The sequence below is a fragment of the Delphinapterus leucas genome, chromosome 17 (assembly GCF_059928025.1).
Source record: "Delphinapterus leucas isolate spDelLeu-1000000601 "Yukka" chromosome 17, BTC_Dleu_Yukka2, whole genome shotgun sequence".
Lineage (NCBI taxonomy): Eukaryota > Metazoa > Chordata > Mammalia > Artiodactyla > Monodontidae > Delphinapterus > Delphinapterus leucas.
The window spans coordinates 34,446,148-34,468,774 of NC_143145.1; the positions used below are offsets into that span (position 1 = coordinate 34,446,148).

General features: G+C 40.0%; 1 protein-coding gene and 1 pseudogene across 1 annotated transcript in view; one reads left to right on the plus strand and one right to left on the minus strand.

The window, feature by feature from the left end:
- SLC25A32 (solute carrier family 25 member 32) overlaps positions 1–22,627 on the plus strand; it is a 49,333-nt gene that overhangs the window by 15,482 nt on the left and 11,224 nt on the right. The window contains exons 2-3 of the mRNA XM_022584650.3: positions 20,280–20,430; positions 22,265–22,350. Coding sequence (XP_022440358.1) covers positions 20,280–20,430; positions 22,265–22,350 — 237 coding nt within the window. The remainder of the gene's footprint in view (positions 1–20,279; positions 20,431–22,264; positions 22,351–22,627) is intronic.
- Positions 13,131–15,165, minus strand: LOC149746930 (HMG domain-containing protein 4-like; annotated as a pseudogene).

A 22,627-nucleotide genomic window follows, 5' to 3' on the forward strand; every position in this document is an offset into this window, starting at 1 on the left:
ATCATATGGTTATTACTTTTCAGTTGGTTAATGTGGAGTATCACACTGATTAATTTGCAGATATTGAAAAATCCTTGCATCCCTGGGATAAATTCCACTTGATCATGGTGTAGATCCTTTTAATGTGTTGTTGGACTCAGATTGCTAGTATTTTGTTGAGGATTTTTGCGTCTATGTTCATCAGTGATATTGGCCTGTAATTTTCTTTTTTTGTGGTATCTTTGGTTTTGGTATCAGGGTGATGGTGGCCTCATAGAATGAGTTTGGGAGTGTTCCTACTGCTGCAATTTTTAAAAATAGTTTCAGAAGGATAGGTGTTGACTCTTCTCTAACTGTTTGATAGAATTCACCTGTGAAGCCATCTGGTCTTGGATTCTTGTTTGTTGGGAGGTTTTTGTTTGTTTTTAAATTTTAAATATTTATTTATTTATTTTTGGCTGTGTTGGGTCTTCATTGCTGCATGCAGGCTTTCTCTAGTTGTGGCGAGCGGGGGCTACTCTTCATTGTGGTGCTCGGGATTCTCATTGCGGTGGCTTCTCTTGTTGCAGAGCATGGGCTCTAGGCACGCGGGCTTCAGTAGTTGTGGCTCATGGGCTCTAGAGCACAGGCTCAGTAGTTGTGGCACAGGGGCTTAGTTGCTCCGCGGCATGTGGGATATTCCCAGACCAGGGATCGAACCTGTGTCCCCTGCATTGGCAGGCAAATTCTTATCCACTGCGCCACCAGGGAAGCTCTTTTGGGAGTTTTTAAATCACAGTTTCAATTTCAGCACTTGTGATTGGTCTGTTCATATTTTCTATTTCTTCCTGGTTCAGTTTTGGGAGATTGTACCTTTCTATGAATTTGTCCATTTCTTCTGGGTTATCTATTTTATTGGCATATAGTTGCTTGTAATAGTCTCTTATGATCCTTTGTATTCCTGTGGAGTCTGTTGTACCTTCTCCTTTTTCATTTCTAATTTTGATTTGAGCCTTCGCCCCTTTTTTCTTGATAACCCTGGCTAAAGGTTTATCAATTTTGTTTATATTTTCAAAGAACCAGCTTTAAGTTTCATTAATCTTTTGTATTCTTCGTCTCTATTTCATTTATTTCTGCTCTGATCTTTATGATTTCTTTCCTTCTGCTAACTTTGGGTTTTGTTTGTTCTTTTCTCTATTTGCTTTAGGTATAAGGTTAGGTTGTTTATTTGGGAGTTTTCTCGTTTCCTGAGGTAAGATTGTATTGCTATAAACTTCTTAGAAGTGCTTTTACTGCATCCTATAGGTTTTAGATCATCGTGTTTTTGTTTTCATTTGTATCTAGGTATTTTTTGATTTCGTCTTTGATTTCTTCAGTGATCCAGTGGTTGTTTAGTAGCATATTGTTTAGCCTCCACGTGTTTCTGGGTTTTTTACCGTTTTTTTCTTGTAGTTGATTTGTAATCTCATAATGTTGTGAAATTCAATAAATTTCAATTTTTTTAAATTTACTGAGGCTTGCTTTGTGGCCCAGCATGTGGTCAGTCCTGGAAAATGTTCTATGTGCACTTGAGAAGAATGTGTATTCTGCTACTTTCAGATGGAATGCTCTATAAATATCAAGTAACTCCATCTGGCCTAATGTGTCACTTAAACCTGTGTTTCCATATTGATTTTCCGTCTAAATGATGTGTACACTGATGTAAGTGGGGTGTTAAAACCCCCCCACTATTATTGTGTTACTGTCAATTTCTCTTTTTATGGTTGTTAACATTTGTGTTATATATTGAGGTGCTCCTATGTTGGATGTGTGTGTGTGTGTGTGTATATATAAGTGTGTGTGTTTGTGTATATATATATATGATATATGATATATATCTTCTTGAATTGATTCTTCGATCGTTATGTAGTGTCCTTTGTCTCTTCTAACAGTCTTTATTTTACAGTTTATTTTGTCTCATGTGAGTATTGCTACTCCAGCTTTCTTTTGATTTCCATTTGCATGGAGTACCGTTTTCTATCCTCTCGTGTTCATTCTGTATGTGTCCCTAGATCTGAATTGGGTCTCTTGTAGACAGCATATATACGGATCTTCTTTTTATATCCATTCAGCCAGTCTTTGTCTTTTGGTTGGAGCATTTAATCCATTTACATTTAAGGTAGTTACCAATATGTATGTTCTTAATGCCATTTTGCTAATTGTTTTGGATTTGTTTTTGTAGGTATTTTTTTCTTCCTTTCCTTTTTTGTTCCCTTCTCCTGTGATTTGAAGACTATCTTTAGTGTTGTGTTTGGATTCTTTTTTCTTTTTTTGAGTATCTGTTGTAGATTTTTGGTTTGTGCTTACCATGAGGTTTTGCTATAGCAGTCTTTATATATACAGTATTGTTTGAAGTTGCTGGTATCTTAATTTCAAATGGATTTCCAGTATCCTTCATTTGTTCTCTCCTCGCAGTTGCTGGTTTTGATATCATATTTGTGTGTGGGTGATTTCCTACCTTTACTGTATGTTTTCCTCTACTAGTAAGCTTTCCATTCGTAATTTTCTTGTTTCTAGTTGTGGCCTTTTCTCTTCTGCCTAGTCAAGTTCCTTTAGCATTTTTTTTTAACATCTTTATTGGAGTGTAGTTGCTTTACAATATTGTTTTAGTTTTTGCTGTATAACAAAGTGAATCAACTATACATATACATATATCCCCATATCTCCTCCCTCTTGCGTCTCCCTCCCACCCTCCCTATCCCACCCCTCTAGGTGGACACAAAGCACCGAGCTGATCTCCCTGTGCTATGCGGCTGCTTCCCACTAGCTATCTGTTTTGCACTTGGTAGTGTATATATTTCCATGCCACTCTCTCACTTCATCCCAGTTTACCCTTCCCCTTCCCCATGTCCTCAAGTCCATTCTCTATGTCTGCATCTTTATTCCTGTCCTGCCCCTAGGTTCATTAGAACCTTTTTTTTTTTTTAGATTCCATATATATGTGTTAGCATATGGTATTTGTTTTTCTCTTTCTGACTTACTTCACTCTGTATGACAGTCTCTAGGTCCATCCACCTCAGTACAAATAACTCCATTTCGTTTCTTTTTATGGCTGAGTAATATTCCATTGTATATATGTGCCACATCTTCTTTATCCATTCATCTGTCCATGGACATTTAGGTTGTTTCCATGTCCTGGCTTTTGTAAATAGTGCTGCAGTGAACATTGTGGTACATGTCTCTTTTTGAATTATGGTATTCTCGGGGTATATGCCCAGTAGTGGGATTGCTGGGCCGTATGTTAGTTCTATTTTTAGTTTTTTAAGGAACCTCCATACTGTTCTCTATTAGTGGCTGTATAAATTTACATTCCCACCAACAGTGTCCTTTAGCATTTGTTGCAAAGGTGGTTTGATGGTGCTGAATTCTCTTAGCTTTTGCTTGTCTGTAAAGCTTTTGATTTCTTCTTCAAATTTGAACGAGATTCTTGCTGAGCAGAGTATTCTTGGTTGTAGGTTTTTCCCTTTCACCACTTTAAATATATTGTGCCACTCCCTTCTGGCCTGCAGAGTTTTTGCTGAAAAATCCGCCAATAACCTTATGGGGATTCCCTTGTATGTTATTTGTTGCTTTTCCCTTGTTGCTTTTAATATTTCCTCTTTGTCTTTAATTTTTGTCAATTTGATTAATGTGTCTTGGTGTTTTCCTCCTTGGGTTTATCCTTTGTGACACTCTCTGTGCTTCTTGTAATTGGGTGACTGTTTCCTTTCCCATATTAGGGAAGTTTTTGTTTTTGTTTTTTGTTTTTTGTTTTATTTATTTATTTATTTTTGGCTGCGCTGGCCCCACCAGCCACGGCAAGCAGGGGCCACTCCCCGCCGTGGTGCGTGGGCCTATCACTGCAGCGGCCTCTCCTGCCGTGGAGCATGGGCTCTAAGGCACACAGGCCTCAGTAGTCACGGCACATGGGCTTCAGCAGCTGTGGCTCTCGGGCCCCAGAGCGCAGGCTTAGCAGCAGCGGCGCATGGGCCCAGTTGCTCCGCGGCACACAGGATCCTCCCAGACCAGGGCCCGAAGCCGCGTCCCCCCCACCGGCAGGCAGACTCCCAACTGCTGCACCACCACGGAAGCCCCTAGGGAAGTTTTCAGCTATTATCTCTTCAAATGTTTTCTCAGATCCTTTCTCTCTTTGCCTTCTGGGACCCCTATCATGTGAATATTGGTGCATTTAATGTTGTCCCAGAGGTCTTTTAAACTGTCTTCATACCTTTTCGTTCTTTTTTCTTTATTCTCTTCTGTGCCGATGATTTCCACCATTCTGTCTTCCAGGTCACTTATTCATTTTTCTGTCTCATTTATTCTGCTATTGATTCTTTCTACTTTATTTTTCAATTCAGTTATTGTATTGTTCAACTCTGTTCTTTATCTCTTCTGGTTCTTTGTTAAACATTTCTTGTATCTTCTTGGTTTGTACCTCCATCCTTTTTCTGAGATCTTGGATCATCTTTACTATCATAACTCTGAATTCTTTTTCAGGTAGATTGCCTATCTCCACTTCACCTAGCTGTTCTTCTGAGGTTTTGTCTTGTTCCTTCATCTGGAACATATTCCTCTGCCATCTCATTTTGTCTAACTTTCTGTGTTCTGCAGCCTGCAGGATTATAATTCTTCTTGCTTCTGGTGTCTGCCCCCTGGTGGGTGAAGCTGGTCTACGAGGCTTGTGCGGTCTTCCTGGTAGGAGGAACTGGAGCCTGCTCTCTGGTTGGTAGAGCTGAGTCTTGTCCCTCTGGTGGGCATGGCCATTTCTAGGGGTGTGTTTAGAGGTGCCTGTGGGCTCCAGAAGACTTTAGGCAGCCTGTCTGCTGATGGGTAGGGCTGTGTTCCCACCATGCTGGTTGTTTGCCCTAAGACATCCCAGCACAGGAGCCTACAGGCTGTTGGGTGGGGTCAGGTCTTGGTGTCAAGATGGCTGCCTCCAGGAGAGCTCACGTCAGTGAGTACTCCCCGGTACCTCCTCCACCAGTGTCCTTGTCCCCACAGTGAGCCACAGCTGCCCCCTGCTTCCCCTGGAGACCTTCCAAGACCAGCAGGTAGGTCTGGCCCAGGTTTCTGTGAAGTAACTTCTTTCTCCCTGGGTCCCAGTGTGCATGAGACCTTCTCTGTGCTCTTCAAGAGTGGAGTTCCTGTGATGAAACCCTGCTGGTCTTTAAAGCCAAATACTCTGGGGGGCCTCTCCCAGTGCCTGACCCCCAAACTGGGGAGCCTGACGTGGGGCTCAGAACTTTCATTCCTGTGGGAGAACCTCTGAGATACAGTTATTTTCCAGTTTGTGGGTCACCCACCCAGCAGGTATGGGATTTGATTGTATCGTGAATGTACCCTTCCTACTGTCTCGTTTCTTTGTCTTTGGGTGTAGAATATCTTTTTTGGTAGGTTCCAGTCTTTTTTGTCCATGGATATTCAGCAGTTAATTGTGAGTTTTATGTTTTTCTGAGAGGAGGTGAACTCAAGTCCTACTCTGCCATCTTCTATTAATATTTCTTTAACTTTCAGCGGGCTGCCTCAGAGCCCATGGTGTACTGCCTGCTGGCTGTGCTCTCAGCCCCTACCCCCACGGCAGAAAGCAGACCTCAAGACTCTTTCAGCTAATTCTTTAAAGCTTCTATAACAAGGTCCCCTGCTTCAAGCTCTCCTTTGATAATACTCAGTAGTGTTAGGAGTTCCAGCTTGCTGAGGTTTTCCAGATTCATCCTGAAAGCCTGATAATTGGCAGTCACGCTTTAGTCCTTAAGCATAAATTCTTAAGGCTTTCTTCAGTTAAAATTTGGGAAAACTGACAAATATATTTAGAATGCCATCAGCATGGTAGAAAAGTGTCCAAGCTTTTCCTGGCACTCTGGGCTCCGCTTCCTACCGCCTCCACCACCCACTCCATCCAGAGTCCCCCAAGGCCCTGCCCCTCAAACTACAATATATTCTTACAACTTATACCTGATAGTTTGTACATTTTAATCCTCTACCCTTATATTGCTCCTCCCCCCTTCCCTCTACTCACTGGTAACTGCTAGTTTGTTCTCTATATCTGTGAGTCTGCTGCTTTTTTGTTATAGTCACTAGTTTGTTGTATTTTTTAGATTCCACATATAAGTGATATCATACAGTATTTGTCTTTGACGTATTTCACTTAGCATGATGCCCTTCAAGTCCATCCATGTCGCTGCAAATAGCAAAATTTTAATTTTTTTATAGCTGAGTATTCCATTTTGCAGATATATTGTATTACAGCTTCTTTATCCATTCACCTGTTGATTGACACTTAGGTTGCTTCCATGTCTTGGCAATTGCAAATAATGTTGCTATGAACATTGGGGTGCCCGTATCTTTTCAAGTTAGTGAGTGTTTTTTGTTTTTTTTTTTTTCCCCTGGATATGTACCCAGGAGTGGAATTTCTGGGTCATATGGTAGCTCTGTTTTTAGTTTTGTTATTTTTTTTTTGAGAAACCTCCATACTGTTTTCCACAATGGCTGCACCAATTTGCTTTCCCATTGACAGTGAAAAAGGGTTCCTTTCTCTCCGCAACTTTCCCAACATTTGTTGTTTGTGTTCCTTTTGATGCTTGCCATTCTGATGGGTATTAGGTAATCGCTCATTGTGACTTTGATTTGCATTTCCCTGACGATTAGCGATGTTGAGCAGCTTTTCGTGTGCCTGTTGGCCATCTGCATTTCCAATTTGGAAAAATGTCTGTTCAGGTCTTCTGCCCATTTTTTTAATTGGGTGTTTGGTTTTTTTGTTGTTGAACTGTATGAGGTGTTTGTATATTTTGGAAATTGAGCCCTTGTTGGCTGCATCATTTGCAAATATTTTCTCCCAGTCCATAGATTATCTTTTCTTTTTGTTTATCATTTCCTTTAATGTGCAAAAACATGTAAGTTTGATTAGGACCCATTTATTTATTTTTGCTTTTATTTCTTTTGCCTTGGAGACTGACCTAAGAAAACAGTGGTATGATTTTATGTCAGAGAATGTTTTGCCTATGTTGTATTGTAGTAGTTTTCTGGTGGCATGTTTTATATTTAAGACTTTAAGCCAGTTTCAGCTTATTATTGTATATGGTGTTAGTGAGTGTTTTAACTTCATTGATTTACATGCAGCTGTCCAGCTTTCCCAAAACCACTTGCCAAAGAGACTGTCTTTTCTCCATTGTATATTTTTGCCTCCTTTGTCAAAGGTTAAGTGACTGTAGGTGTGTGGGTTTCTTTCTGGACTCTGTATTCTGTTCCATTGACCCATCTGTCTGTTTTTGTGCCCATACCACACTGTTTTGATTACTGTAGCTTTGTAGTAGTGTCTGAAGTCTCGGAGGGTTATGCCTCCAGTTTTGTTCTTTTTCCTTGGGATTGTTTTGACAATTCTGGTTCTTTTGTGGTTCCAGGTAAATTTTAGAGTTATTTTTTCTAGTTCTGTGAAAAATGTCATGGGTAATTTGAAAGGGATCTCATTAAATTTGTAGATATGGCCATTTTAACAGTATTGATTCTTCTAACCCAAGAGCATAGGATATTTTTCATCTTCAGTTTGCTTTATCAATATTTTATAGTTCTCAGTGTATAAGTCTTTCATCTCCTTGATCAGGTTTATTCCTAAATATTTTATTTATTTAAAAAAATGATTCAGATACATATATTTTTTTCATATACTTTTTTCCACTACACATTATTACAAGACACTGAATATAGTTACCTGAGCTATACAGTAGGTCCTTGCTGTTTATCTCGTTTATACATAGTAGTGTGTATAGATTAATCCCAAACTCCCAACTTATCTCCCCACCCCCCTCCCCATATCCCCTCTGGCAGCCTCAAGTTTGTTTCCATGTCTGTGATTCTATTTCTGTTCTGTACATAAGTTCATTGATAGCATTTTTTTGGATGCTACATATAAGTGATATCATAAGTTTGTCTTTCTCTGACTTATTTCACTTAATGTGATAATCTCTAGGTCCATCCATGTTGTTGCAGATGGCATTACTTCATTCTTTTTTATGGCTAAGTAATATTCCATTGTATGTATGTACCACATCTCCTTCTTCCATTCATCTGTTGATGGATACTTAGGTTGCTTCTATGTCTTGGCTATTATAAATGGTGCTGTTATGACCATTGGGGTGCATGTATCTTTTCAAATGAGAGCTTTCTCCGGGTATATGCCCAGGAGTGGGATTGTAGTATCATAAGATAACTTTATTTTTTTAAGGAACGTCCATACAGCTCTCTGTAATGGCTGTACCAATTTACATTCCTCCCACAGTGTAGGAGGGCTCCCTTTTCTCCACACCCTCTCTAGCATTTATTATTTGTAGATTTTTTAATGATGGCCATTCTGACTGGTGTGAGGTGGTACCTCATTGTAGTTTTGATTTGCATTTCTCTAATAATTAGGAGTGTTGAGCATCTTTTCATGTGCCTGTTGGCTATTTGGATGTCTTCTTTGGAAAAATGTCTATGTAGGTCTTCTGCCCATTTTTTGACTGGGTTGTTTATTCTTTTGATATTAAGCTGTATGAGCTGTTTGTACATTTTGGAAATTAATCCCTTGTTGGTTGCATCATCTGCAAATATTTTCTCCTATTCTGTGGGTTGTCTTTTCGTTTTGTTTATGGTTTCCTTTGCTGTGCAAAAGCTTTTGAGTTTAATTAGGTCCCATCTGTTTATTTTCGTCTTTATTTTCATTACTCTAAGAGATGGATCCAAAAAAATATTGCTGCAATTTATTTTAAAGAGTGTTCTGCCCATGTTTTCCTGTAAGAGGCCTTACACTTAGGTCTTTAATACATTTTGAGTTTATTTTTGTATGTTTTGTTAGAGAATGTTCTGATTTCATTCTTTTACATGTAGCTGTCCAATTTTCCCAGCACTCCTTATTGAAGAGACTGTCTTTTGTCCATCGTATATTCTTTCCTCCTTTGTCATAAATTAATTGATCATAAGTGCGTAGGTTTATTTCTGGGCTTTCTATCCTGTTCCATGGATCTATATGTTTGTTTTTGTACTAGTACCATACCGTTTTGATTACCGTAGCTTTGTAATATAGTCTGAAGTCAGGAAGTGTGATTCCTCCAGCTCTGTTCTTCTTTCTCAATTGTTTTGGCTATTTGGGGTCTTTTGTGTTTCCATACAAATTTACAAAATTTTTGTTCTAGTTCTGTGAAAAATGCCATTGGTAATTTGAGGGATTGTATTGAATCTGTAGATTGTCTTGGGTAATATAGTTGTTTTGACAATATTGATTTTTCCAATCCAAGAAGAACTTGGTATATCTTTCCATGTGTTTGTATCATCTTCAGTTTCTTTCATCAACATCTTACAGTTTTCAAAAACAGTTCCTTTGCCTCCTTAGGTAGGTTTATTAGTAGGTATTTTTTTTTCTTTTTGATGCAGTGGTAAATGGGATTGTTTTGTTAATTTCTCTTTCTGATATTTCATTATCAGTGTATAGAAATGCAACAGACTTCTGTATATTGTATCCAGCAACTTCACCATATTCATGGATGAGCTCTAGCAGTTTTCTCGCAGCTTCTTCAGGATTTTCTATGTGTAGTATTATGTCATCTGCAAACAGTGACAACTTTACTTCTTCTTTTCCAGTTTGAATTTCTTTTATTTCTTTTTTCTCTCTGATTGTCATGGCTAGGACGTCCAAAACTATGTTGGATAAAAGTGGCGAGAATGGACATCCTTGTCTTGTTTCTGATCTTAGAGGAAATGCTTTCAGCTTTTCACTATTATGATGTTAGCTATTGGTTTGCCATATATGGCCTTTATTATGTTGAGGCATGTCCCCTCTATGTTCACCTTCTGGAGAGGTGTTTTTTTTTCTTATCATAAATGGATGTTGAATTTTGTTAAAAGCTTTTTCTGCATCTATTGAGATGATCTTTTGGTTTTTACTCTTCAATTTATTCATGTTGTATATCACATTGATCTGCAGGTATTGAAAAATCCTTGTATCCCTGGGATAAATCCCAGTTGATCATGGTGTATGATCGTCTTAATGTATTGTTGAATTCGGTTTGCTAGTATTTTGTTGAGGGTTTTCCTATCTATGTTCATCAGTGACACTCACCTATCATTTTCCTTTTTAGTGATTTTTTTTTTGTCTGCTTTTGGTATCAGGGTGTTGATGGCCTCATTTAATGAATTTGAAACTGTTACTTCCTCTGCAGTTTTTTGGAACAATTTCAGAATGATAGGTATTAACTCTCCTCTAAATGTTTGGTAGTATTCATCTGTGAAGCCATCTGGTCCTGGACTTTAGTTTATTAAGTGTATCTTTTCTTTTGGAAGAGTTTGAGAGGGATTGGTATAAGTTCTTAGTATGTTTGATAGAATTCCCCAGTGAAGCCACCAGTCCTGGACTTCTGTTTGCTGGGAGGTTTATGGGTTTTGTTTGGTTGGTTTTTTTTCTATATAGTTTCTATTTCACTTTTAGCGATCATTCTGTTCAGAGTATTTATTTCTTCTTGATTCAGTTTTTGGTGGGCTGTATGTTTCTAGAAACTTGTCCACTTCTTCTAGGTTGTCCAGTTTGTTGGCATATAATTGTTCATAGTATTGTCTTATGGCCTTTTCGTATTTCTGTGGTGTTGGTTATTTCTCCTTTCATTTCTTAATTTGTTTATTTGTGTCCTCTCTCTTTTCTTCTTGGGGAGCCTGGCCAGAAGTTTGTGGATTTTGTTTACCCTTTCAAAACAGCAGCTCTTGGTTTTATTGACTATTTCTATTGTTTTTTTAACCTCTGAATTTATTTCCTCTCTTATCTTTATTATTTCCTTCCTTTTGCCACCTTTAGGTTTTGTTTGTCCTTTTTTCTTTTAGGTGGTAGGTTAGGTGATTTGAGATTTTTCTTGCTTTTTGAGGACGACCTCTATTGCTGTGAGCTTCTCTCTTAGGACTGCTTTTGCTGCATCCCATAGATTTTGTATGGTTGTGTTTTCATTGTCATTTTTGTCAAGGTATTTTTAAATTTCCTCTTAGATTTCATCGTTGACCCATTGGGTTTTTAGTAGCATGTTATTTAATCTCTGTATAATCTCTATATAATCGTGGGGTTTTTTTCTTTTCTCATTACTCTTTCTGTGGTTGATTTCTAATTTCATACCATAGTGGTCAGAAAAGATGCTTGAAATAATTTTTTTCTTTACAAATATTAAAAATGTGATTTTTAATGTAAGTACAAAATTTTATTTCTTTATACAACTGTAATGGGATTTGGATCAAACTGCTAGAATTTATTTAAAAGACAAAATAAAACAATGATATAAAAACTGCAAGAAGGTTTGAATCCAAAGGTTTTCCTCTAACAGTACCAAATACCACAAGGAACAGATTATACAAATGTGTACAAATTTTAAATACAAATACAATAGGGTTGGATTTTAAAGGAAAACAAACAAACAAAAATCAGGTCCTCATCAGGACTTTATTAATGTGTACAAATGACAATGGTAGGATTGACTTCTTTCTGTACTAATCCATGTCTCTGAGACCCTTCCTTCATACTCTATGTCAAACAGGAAACTGACATGGGTACAGAGGAGGCGTGGGACAGGTGCTAACACACAAACTCAAACCAGGATTTCTGCTCTTCGTGATTTTGGTTCCCAAACATTCCTGTTTCCTTCTGTTTCCCCAGTTAAATCTCAAAACTGCTCTGAGGTGAGAATGGCATTCAGCAGCCAGAATACCTTTAAGAAAAACAGCCCTGTGACCACACTGGTGGGAAGAAAGGAAGGAATTAAATAGGATACAGGATGGCGGCACTTTCCTCAAAGATCTACTTTGGTACTGCGGTGCTCCATCCAGGCCAAGGGAAGAAAGCAGTCACCTCAGAGTCTGGTTTTGACGTGGACTCTCAAACCAAATTTAAAAACAACCCTGAAGCCCTCAACTGTTTTCTTTGGAACTGGGAAGCAAAAATCTGGTTCTTTGGAAATAAGGGCAGCTGGGAATGGTAACGTTCCTTTTTATTTAGTTTCTTGACACTGTTCAGTTGTAAAGAACTAGAATCCCAATATGATTCCTTTCCGAGGCGCAGTACCTGAACGTGTAGATGATTTGGAGTTTGCAGAGGAGACCAGAGGAAGGAGGGGAGGCAGAAATGACAAATCTGTATCTTCCACATGCTGTTGCTGGTGGAGGCTCTTGTTTTTAAATTATATATACAGAAATTTACAGGATAAATTAAAATCTAAGAGAGTTTAAAGAGTTAAATACACATAATTAAAACACATCCACACATGCACATAAACAAACCTACATGAGAATAGAGTACTTTTTTCGCAATTTGCTTAAGTGTGGAATGCAGAACACTGTGTATCTGCCCAACAGGGGAGCCAATGAGATGAACCCAGGAATCAGGCTGGGCAAAGCTCACCTTCCACACCCACCAAGCCTAAGCAGCAGAACTGTGAGCTAAGCTGACGCTGCCAATGGAAGATAACAACTCTTAGCTCTGCAGACCAAATGCTGTGGGTCAGCTCACAATATAGTCCATTCAGCTGGTGGCATTAACGGCCTTACCCTCTCCAGGGCTCACAAATCTCCTTGGCTCCGACTGAGGCTGCCAATGGCACCAATGATTACAATAAGTTTTGAGATATGGACACTGGTAGAGCAGGAATTGGGATGAAGCCCCCTACTAAGTTCACTTAAACCATCGCAACAACTTTCAGATGGGAACGATGTTATCACCTCCCACCTAGGTCACTTCAGGTTGAAAAGCTTTGTACTTTCAGTTAACTGACGTCTTCCCATAATGTTTCCCATTGCATTTCAGACTGTAAGACAGGTAAGGCAAATGGTCAGTGATGGGTCTGGAGGTACAACTGAGTTTGGAAAAAAATCACATTTTGGCTGACCTTAAAGCGATGCACCTGACATCCAGAACAAGCCCCCAGCCCCCAAGTTACATTGGTTTTTAAGGCAGATTTATCCACCACAGGAGAAGAAATAATCCCAAGCCCATATTCATACCAAGGTTTCCTCTTGGCTAAACCTTTGCCATTTCATAAAATTATTAAAAGCAAAGTAGTTACAGTCCTATGTATATATTATACATTATACATATATATATACACATTATGCATATATATAAAAATTTAAAAACCTACACCCAGAGGCCAGTGAAGGGATCTGCAACAGTCACATATACACAAGCCAGCAACAGGCAAGATAAGGTTTCTGTCCCAGGAGTCTTTGCTGTCACGGTCCAGGCATGATGTAAGCGATGTGGTCCAGCGTGTTTGACAAGACCTGTTTGGGACAGCCATTCAACTCAGGTAGTTGTGTGGTCACACACGCTAAGGGGCCAAGCACACAGATGATGGAATCCAGAAGCACTGACAAATTGCCAGACACAGCCACCATGCCCTCGGTTTCCTGCAGGTGGTGTCCAGTGAGGCTCAGGGACTCTCCCACCAGCAGGCTCTGTCTCGGGGGCTTTGTCTGGCGAGGCGGGTAATAATAGCATGTTGGTGGGTGGGCATTTCTTCGGGGCGACAGTACTCCTGCAGAGGAAGCTTTCACTTTCATGGAACCTTCTGAGCTGGATGCTTTTCTTTTCACAGTTGTAGCTTCTGCTTTGTTCTGTTTGTGTTGAAGATGCTGAGGTTTTTGCTTCCAAATCAGTTTGTCCTTTTCTGGCAGTTGCTTCCACACCTCAGCCAGGTTTTTGGGTTTTTTTGTGTTTTGTTTTTTTTTTTTGCGGTACGCGGGCCTCTCACTGTTGTGGCCTCTCCCGTTGCGGAGCACAGGCTCCGGACGCGCAGACTCAGCGGCCATGGCTCACGGGCCCAGCCGCTCCGCGGCATGTGGGATCTTCCCGGACTGGGACACGAACCCGTGTCCCCTGCATCAGCAGGCGGACTGTCAACCACTGCGCCACCAGGGAAGCCCCTCAGCCAGTTTTTTACTCAGTTTCCCAAAATCTATGCCTAGATGGTCAGACAAAGGTTACACGATACCCCTTAAAGAACACCTGGTAGGCCGACATGTTCTTTTTTGGCTTTTCTTCTCTCTCTCTTTGTCCTTCTCTCTTTTTTTCTCACTGTGCCTATCCGTGTAGAGGCCAGGAAACGGCGGGGGAGGGGCGGCTGCTCCAGTGTACGGGATGCTGGGCGGAGGGCCGGGCGGCTCTGGGACCTGTCCCGCTGGTGCAGGAGGAAGTCCCGACCTTCTCTTGGACTTGGAGTGTCGCTTCTCTTTATGCTTCTCCTTGTCCTTCTTTTTTTTTTTTTTTTTTTTTCCGGTATGCGGGCCCCTCTCACTGTTGTGGCCTCTCCCGTTGCGGAGTACAGGCTCCAGACGTGCAGGCTCAGCAGCCCTGGCTCACGGGCCCAGACACTCCACGGCATGTGGGATCTTCCCGGACCGGCACACGAACCCATGTCCCCTGCATCGACAGGTGGACTCTCAACCACTGCGCCACCAGGGAAGCCCTCCTTGTCCTTCTTTTTAATCTTCTTTGACTTCTTTTTCTTCTTGATTTCCCAGTAAGAATCATAAATCACTAACTCCCCAGCCTCCAGCTCCCCGCCAGAGGAGGAGCCTGATTCTACTAGAATAGGTTCAAGCCCTGAAAGATCAAGGTTAGCACTGTGGGATTCTGGGAACTGGGAGGCATCAGACCCATAGCCTTCAGGGCCAGGAGACGAACGTGAATCTGAGAATGACTTGTGATTCTTCCAGGCTGTTTTCAGAAAGCTCCGTAACTCGTGTCGTAGGAGTAAAGCACCTTGCTCATCTCAAGCTGACGTCTTAGAGGATTTTTTCACAATTGCTTGTTGAGAGGGGTACTGAAAAGACTCCTCATCAACTGAGCTGCTTCCCTTCTCCTTTGGTGAGAGAATAAGTTTCATCTTTAACCCATCAGGCTCCCAAAGGGTCTGTGTCTCAGTGTTCACATAGAGTAGTTTCATTTTTTTGGATTTGTGGGAACCACCATCCTCCAGGGACAGCTCCCCACTGCTTCTGCTGACTTTCTTCCTGTGGTGTTCCTTTTTACTCTCTGAATGGCTTGAAGAACTGGAGGACTTTTCTCCTGTCTTTTGGGGGGGCTTGGTGCCTTTTGCCAGAGGGGAAGTGATCCCTTTCAACAGGTCCATAGTTGTGTCAGCAGATTGCGGGCTGGACTTTTTCTTCAGTGACAATTCCAAAGACAAAATATCTGGTGTATCACAAATGAAGACCGTTCTTCTATGCTGAATCTTCCAAAATACCAGCCCTCCACCTCTCTCCTGCTTCACCCTGGTTTATCGGCACTCAGAACAAGAATCACTGTCCTCCATAGTAGTAATCATCAGAGGAGTGCTTCCTCTTCTTGTGCTTGTCCATCCCCAAGAAGTAAAGTTCACTGTCCTTTAACCTCTTCTTGGAAGAATTCCTTACCTGAGCAGTGATTTCTTCCTTTTCCCTTAAAAAATCTTTGTAAGAACGTTTCTTTTCTTCTTGGCTTTGGCCAGCAGCTAGCCCTATGTCCTCAAAGCTGTGATCACCATCAAAGCAATCTTCACGAGGCTCGCCCAGATCCTGCCTCAGTGCGCTGACTGCCGCCATCTTGGAGAAGGAGCGAAAAGCGCAAGCGGCCAGGGAGCCTCAGTCGAGCCCAGAGCGCAGACCTTGAAATAATTTCTATCCTCTTAAATTTGTTGAGGCTTGTTTTGTGTCCTCGTATGTGGTGTATCCTAAGGAATGTTTCATGTGTATTCTGAAATACACATGCTTGAAAAGAATGTGTATTCTGGGGTTTTTTTGCATATAATGTCCTGAAAATATCAATTAAGTCTACCTGTTCTATTGTATCATTTGGTATCTCTGTTGCCTTGTTGATTTACTATTTGGAAGATCTGCCCATTGACGTCAGAGGGGTGTTAAAGTTTCCTACTGTTATTGTATTCCCAGCAATTTCTCTCTTTGTTAGTATTTGTTTTATGTATTTAGGTGATCATATTGGTTGCATATATATTGAGTGTAATATCCTCTTCTTGTATTGATACTTTTATCATTATATACTGTTCTTCTTTATTTTTCTTTGTGGCCTTTGTCTTAAAGTCTATTTTGTCTGATATGAGTATTCCTACCCTGTTCTTGTCATTTCCATTTGCATGAATATCTTTTTCTATCCCCTCTTTTTTTTTTTTTGGCTGTGTCAGGTCTTTGTTGCTGCGCGCAGGCTTTCTCTAGTTGTGGCAGGTGGGGGCTACTCTTTGTTGTGGTGCGTGGGCTTCTCATTACAGTGGCTCCTCTTGTTGTGGAGCACGGGCTCTAGGCACGCGGGCTTCAGTAGTTGTGGCGCATGGGCTCAGTAGTTGTGGTGCACAGGTTTAGTTGCTCCGTGACATGCAGGATCTTCCCGGACCAGGGATCGAACCCATGTCCCCTGCATTGACAGGCGGATTCTTTTTTTTTTTTTTTGACAGTCGGATTCTTAACCACTGCCTCACCAGGGAAGTCCCTATCCCCTCACTTTCAATCTATGTGTGTCCTTCGCTCTAAAGTGGGAAGTATATTGGAGGTTCTTGTTGTTTTTAATCCAATCTGCCACTCTGTTGTTTGATTTGAGCATTTAGTTCATGGACATTTAAGGTAAATATTGATAGATAGGGATTTATTCCAATTTTAAACCTTGTTTTCTAGTTGACTTTGTATTTCTTCTGTTTCTTTTTCTTTCTACTTTTTTGGTTTGATGGGTTTTTAAAAATTATGCACGAGTTCTTTTTGGTTTTTGTGAATCTGTTGTGTTTTTGATTTGTGGTTTCCCTGGTTTTCAAGTACATTAACCCATTACTGTATACCTGCTTTAGACTCATAGTCATATAAGTTCAAACACATTCTTAAAAAAAAAGAAATCTATGTTTTCTTACTCCCCTTCCCCACATTTTATGATTTTGATGGCCTCTTTTACATCTTCATGTTTATCTGTTTATAGTTATAATTGCTTTCACAAAAAACATTTATCTTATTTAAATGATTTACTTTCCAATTGTGATTCTCTTTCCTTTAGATTCTTGCTTTTTTTCTATTTAGAGAAGACCTTTCAATATTTCTTTTAGCATAGGTTTAGTATTGCTGTATTCTTTTAGTTTTTGCTTGTCTGGGAAATTGTTTATCTCTCCTTCTATTTTAAACAGTAATCCCACTGGGTAGAGTATCCTAGGTTGTACGTTTTTCCCTTTCAAGACTTTGAATATATCTTGCCATTCCCTTCTGGCCTGCAGCATTTCTGTAGAAAAATCAGCTGATAGCCTTACAGGAGTTCCCTTGTAATCAACTTTTTTTCTCTTTCTACCTCTAGAATTCTCTCTTTATCTTTAACTTTTGCTGTTTTAATTATAATATGTCTCGGTGTAGGTCTGTTTGGGTTCATCTTGTTTGGGACCATCTGTGCTTCCTGTACCTGGATATCTATTTCCTTCTTTAGGTTTGGGAAGTTTTCAGCCATAATTTCTTCAAATACATTTTTGATCACCTTTTCTCTTTCTTCTCTTTCTGGGATCCCTATTATGCATAGATTGCCATGCTTTAAGTTATCCCATAGGTCTCATATATTGTTTTCATGTGTCTTTCTGTCTTTTGTTCTGATTGGGTGATTTTCATTATTCTGTCTTCCAGATCACTTATTTGTTTTTTGCATTATTCAGTTTGCTATTTATTGCCTTTAGTTCAGCTTTCTTCTTGGCAAATGAGTTTTCTAATTTTAATTGGCTCCTCTTTATAGTTTCTATGTCATTTTTACAGTAATCTGCATTTCTGTTGGTATCCTTTCTTAATTCCTTCAGTATTTTTATTACCTCCTTTTTGAACTCAGGGTCTAGTAGACTGGCAAGGGCTATTTCATTGTTTGTTCTTTCAGGGAAAGTCTCTTGATCTTTTAGTTATGAGTGGTTTCTCTGTTTCTTCATTTTATTTATATTTCTCTGACTATGAGTTTAGGAAAAACAGTTATCTACTGTGGTCTTGAAAGGCTGTTTTTATGTGGGAGCATCCCTGTGTTGCCTGCGTGAGTCTAATATTTTTGGTGCAAGGGCTGTTTTTAGTATGGATGCCTGCTGCTGCTTTTTCTCAGTGTGTGCTGGCTGTTATCCCCTTGAGAGGGGGTGTGATTGTTGTGGCGGTAACCAGAGCCTGCACTGGATCATGAACGGGACCTCATGTTTGCTCTGTGGTTGTCACAGCCCTGTCAGGGGCAGGGTCTGCTCCCCAGTTGTTGGAGGAGAAGCCCCCATATTCGATTCTAAGCTACAGTGTGAGGTAGGTGGGACTGGATTGCTCCTGCTGGGATAGGAGCCGCTGAGTATTGCTCCTCCTCAGGAGCTGTCCACCAGGAAATGCACTCTGTGGTGTCACCTGTGTAAGCTCGCAAAGTACAGTGTTGTTGGCACTGCCCTCAGCCTTGGGAATGCAGGCAATTGGCCAGGATGTCCCTCAGGTGCTGTGCTCACAAAGCCGCCAGCACAGAGCCACTGAAGTCCAGCACGGGGATCCACCCATGGGAGCTATGGAATCAGCCCAGACCCCAGCCCCACCTCCGCATGCAGGTGCCCACAAAGCCCACCAGTGCTAACACCAGACCTGCTCCAGTGCCAGTAATATGCTCCAATGTCCCACAGGCACTACACCTTCAGAGCCCCAGCAGCATAAATCCACACAGCTGCTGGGACACGGCTCAGATTTCAGCCCCGCTTCTGAAATCTCCAGCACTAGGGATCTGCTCAGATTTTAGTCTTATCTCTACGTGTGGGCACTTGCGCACTCCCAGAGCTCCTAGAAGCGGAGCCGCACCTGCTGTGAGCACACTGAGAATGAGGCTGCTATGGCGGGGCCCCACCCCCTCACTCTGTGTGTGTGTGTGTGTGTGTGTGTGTGTGTATATTAACAATGGGGCTTTTATGGCAGATCTGGGCTGCACCCTACACACACCCTGTTGTGGCCCAGACCACACTTCAGTCCCTTTGGGCAGTCTCTGCACAGCCAACCCCAGTCCTCTCCCCCAGTTTGTTCGCTGCAGCCCGTGTTTCAGCACCCAGCCCCTGTGCCATGGGTTGTTTGTTTTTTTTGATGTTGAGTGATAGGAGCTGTTTATACATGTTGGATATTAACCGCTTATCGGTCATATCATTTGCAAATATTTTCTCACATTTGGTAGGTTGTCTTTTCGTTTCATCAATGGTTTCCTTTGCTGTGCAAAAGCCCTTAAGTTTAATTAGGTCCCATTTGTTTGTTTTTGCTTTTATTTCCTTTGTTTTAGGAGAAAGATTCAAAAAAATGTTGCTACAATTTATGTCAAAGAGTGTTCTGCCTATGTTTTCCTTTAGGAGTTTTATGGTATCTGGTATTACATTTAGTTCTTTAATCCATTTTGAGTTTAGTTTTGTATATGGTGTTAGAGAATGTTCTAATTTCATTCTTTTACATGCAGCTGTCCGGTTTTCCCAGCACACTTATTGAAGGGACTGTCTTTTCTCCATTGTATATTCTTACCTCCTTTGTCATAGATTAATTGACCATAAGTGGGTGGGTTTATTTCTGGGCTCTCCATTCTGTTCCATTTCTGTTCCATCCACAGAAAATTACTATGTGTAATTACACATAGTAATTTTCTGTGAATTGATAGTTTATGTAATTTGCCTATAAGTTTTTTAGAGGCTGTTTGTCATTTTCTTATTGATTTGTGAATCCTTTTTGTAAATTAGATATATTAACCCTATACTACAAATTTTTTTCAATCTCTTATTGGCTTGTGGAGTCTTTCATGAAATAGAAGTTATTTTAAATAAGCATTATCTTTTAAACTTCCAAAACAGATTTGAATTCTCCTTATTTAAGTAACACAGAATGTGTGTAGTATCAGTTTTTGTTTTACCCTGTCATGTTTTATTAATTTAGAACTTTTGAGAGTAAGAAAACAATGGGATTTTCTTTCTATTCTGATTTGTGTATGTGTGTGTGTGTGTGTGTGTGTGTGTGTGTGTGTATGTGTTGGTGGGGACTGTGGCAAGAGAATTTCCAGGAAAGTTTATCCCATTCTCTACATTTGCTTTATCGTTCCTCACATCTTTATCCAAGTTTTTATTGAGGGTATACTACACACTTAAAACTTAGATAAATATATTAATTTATTAATTTAAAAATATCAAATCCTGGAAAATAATTTTATCTACCTAAAATTTTTTTCTTTTGAATTTACCTCCTTTCTGTGATTGATTGTGTGATATCTATATGTTTATATATAATTCAGAGCTAGAACTTTGCTCCCACCTAACTCTGTGTATCCTTTACTGCAGTGAGTGATGGATTGGAACTGAGACCGAAATATAAAGGAGTTTTGCATTGCTTGACCACCATTTGGAAACTTGATGGACTACGGGGACTTTACCAAGGAGTAACCCCAAATGTGTGGGGTGCAGGCTTATCCTGGGGACTCTACTTTTTCTTGTGAGTAGGTCTGGGAGATTTTACAGTAGTAAATAAAAAGGAATTTATGTTTTTAATGATTTTTTTAAAAATCAGTTGGTGAAGCAAGGTGAGTCATTTAATCAGTTTCTCTGCATTGGAAGGGCTAGAAAGAGCAGAATGGCATATTAGTCTCATTCTCTGTAAGCTATTATCAGAGGCATTTAGTCTGGAAAAAAGTTACTAATAAGAAGGTAAAAGGATGAGATGGAGAAACACTCTTCCAGAAGCCATTTCTGTGAGATGGATTCAGGAAGGTGGCTTCCCAAAATACATTGATTCATAATGAAGTTGGAAAAGCAGAAGAGGACAGATCTTGGAGTCCTCATAAGAACATGTATCACAGGATAGCCCTATGGGAACAGAAAGCCAAAGCCAGTGCATGACTGAAAGAGTCTGAGGCATGTTCTTTCTTACCTCCTATTTGACCTGCTCCTTCATCTTTGTAGTTCATTCATTTCCTCACTCCTTCACTGTCAGGTATCATTACCGTTTGTAATCACTGATATTGGATGCTTACTGAAGAAGCCACAGAAAGCACCTGTGGCAGCCATATTCAAGTTGTTGAGTGTACAAGGGCATGGACACAAAGTATTATCACACCGCAGTGGAGGAGTGCGTGCTGTTCTGAGCTTGCCCCTGATATCTGAAACTGAATCCATGAATGGGGAGGCTTTTGTTTTAATACAGGGCATTTTTAGGAAAACATCAATACCTGGTATATTTGCCTTCTTCTCTTTTGTGTCTTACATTTTACTTGATCTCTCATAATCTTTTGGCAGTATACAAACCAACCTTAAAATATTTCCTAAGTGAAATCAAAATATAAATCAGCCTTAATATTGTTTAAATATTTTTCCTATTTTCAGTTGTAAGACATTCCTAGATGGGTGTGAAACCGTATGTATAAAATTTATTATGTTAATAATTTCAGAGCTGTGTGGGTTCTTTAAAGAGAGTTTCTAAGGGCAAGCCATGTAAGGTTTATGTGTTGAAATTATCATAAAACAGTATACTTGTTTTATGATAGAATGGATTGGTCAAGTTTGGAAAGATTTATTTAGTTGAAGTCTTCTTCCTGGAGGAAAGTGGAAATTGGAGTTTGACAAAAAAGGTGATTTAACTCCCTTACTCAGAAGCATTTTGTGGCTGTTTTCTGCCAAGTAAAGCGTAAATGTCAGTGTGCCACTCAAGTGTAGCTCAGTTTGCCCTGTCTTCCCATCCACCCCTATAACTTTTGCTCATGCTTGTGTTTCCGTATTGAAACTGCACCTGTCTCTCCATACCTGGCTCCGTGTTGCCTCCTACACAAAGCCTTCTCTGATCTCAGTAATAGTTCCTGAATCTCTCATGGTACTGTTTGTGTTATCTTTTGTTATGATTTCTTGTGTGCCACTATGGTCCTTGTTAATCTGTTAGGTGGGATCCGTGGAGTGTTTTAGGTATCAGAATTGCCAACCACAGTATCTGAACGTAATAGTTAGCTGCCCTTTTTTTGTCTGCCCAATTGCTGCACCAGTACACCCTCCCGCTTCCAGTTTTCCTGTTTGCTGTTTTTATTAATGGTTGAACATGTGATGAAAATATTTTACATATGTATTGCCAGCTACATATCTGGGGGGAGAGATGGTATAGTCTTACAGTAAACCATTTCCAGTAAATCCATTATTTGAAAAAGGTCTTGTTTTGTAGTTGGATTATGTATTGACTTCTACTTTTGAGGTATTTTTAAGTTACCCACACTTTAAAATAGAATTTACTGCTTTATGTCACCCATTCAAATATTTATACAACTGTTCATGTTTAATTCTTTTAGTTACAATGCCATCAAATCATATAAGACAGAAGGAAGAGCAGAAAGGTTAGAGGCAACAGAATATCTCATCTCAGCTGCTGAAGCTGGTAAGGTAGTGTGTGAAATATAAAACATCAACTTCCAACTTGATTTTCACTTTTGTTCTTTATTTGCTTTTTTTCCTATGAACACCTGAGTTTAAATATGCTCATCTAACTATACTAATCAGTTATCACATGAAATTTCTTAGAAGGCAAGTATTCTGATGGATTACTCTGGATAGATTTCAAGAATTTTACTTGTCTCAAAGGGTATAATATTTAGAAAGGTTACGACTCTCTAATGATTTAAGATGATTTGGTATAGTGTTTCTTCCATTAAAAT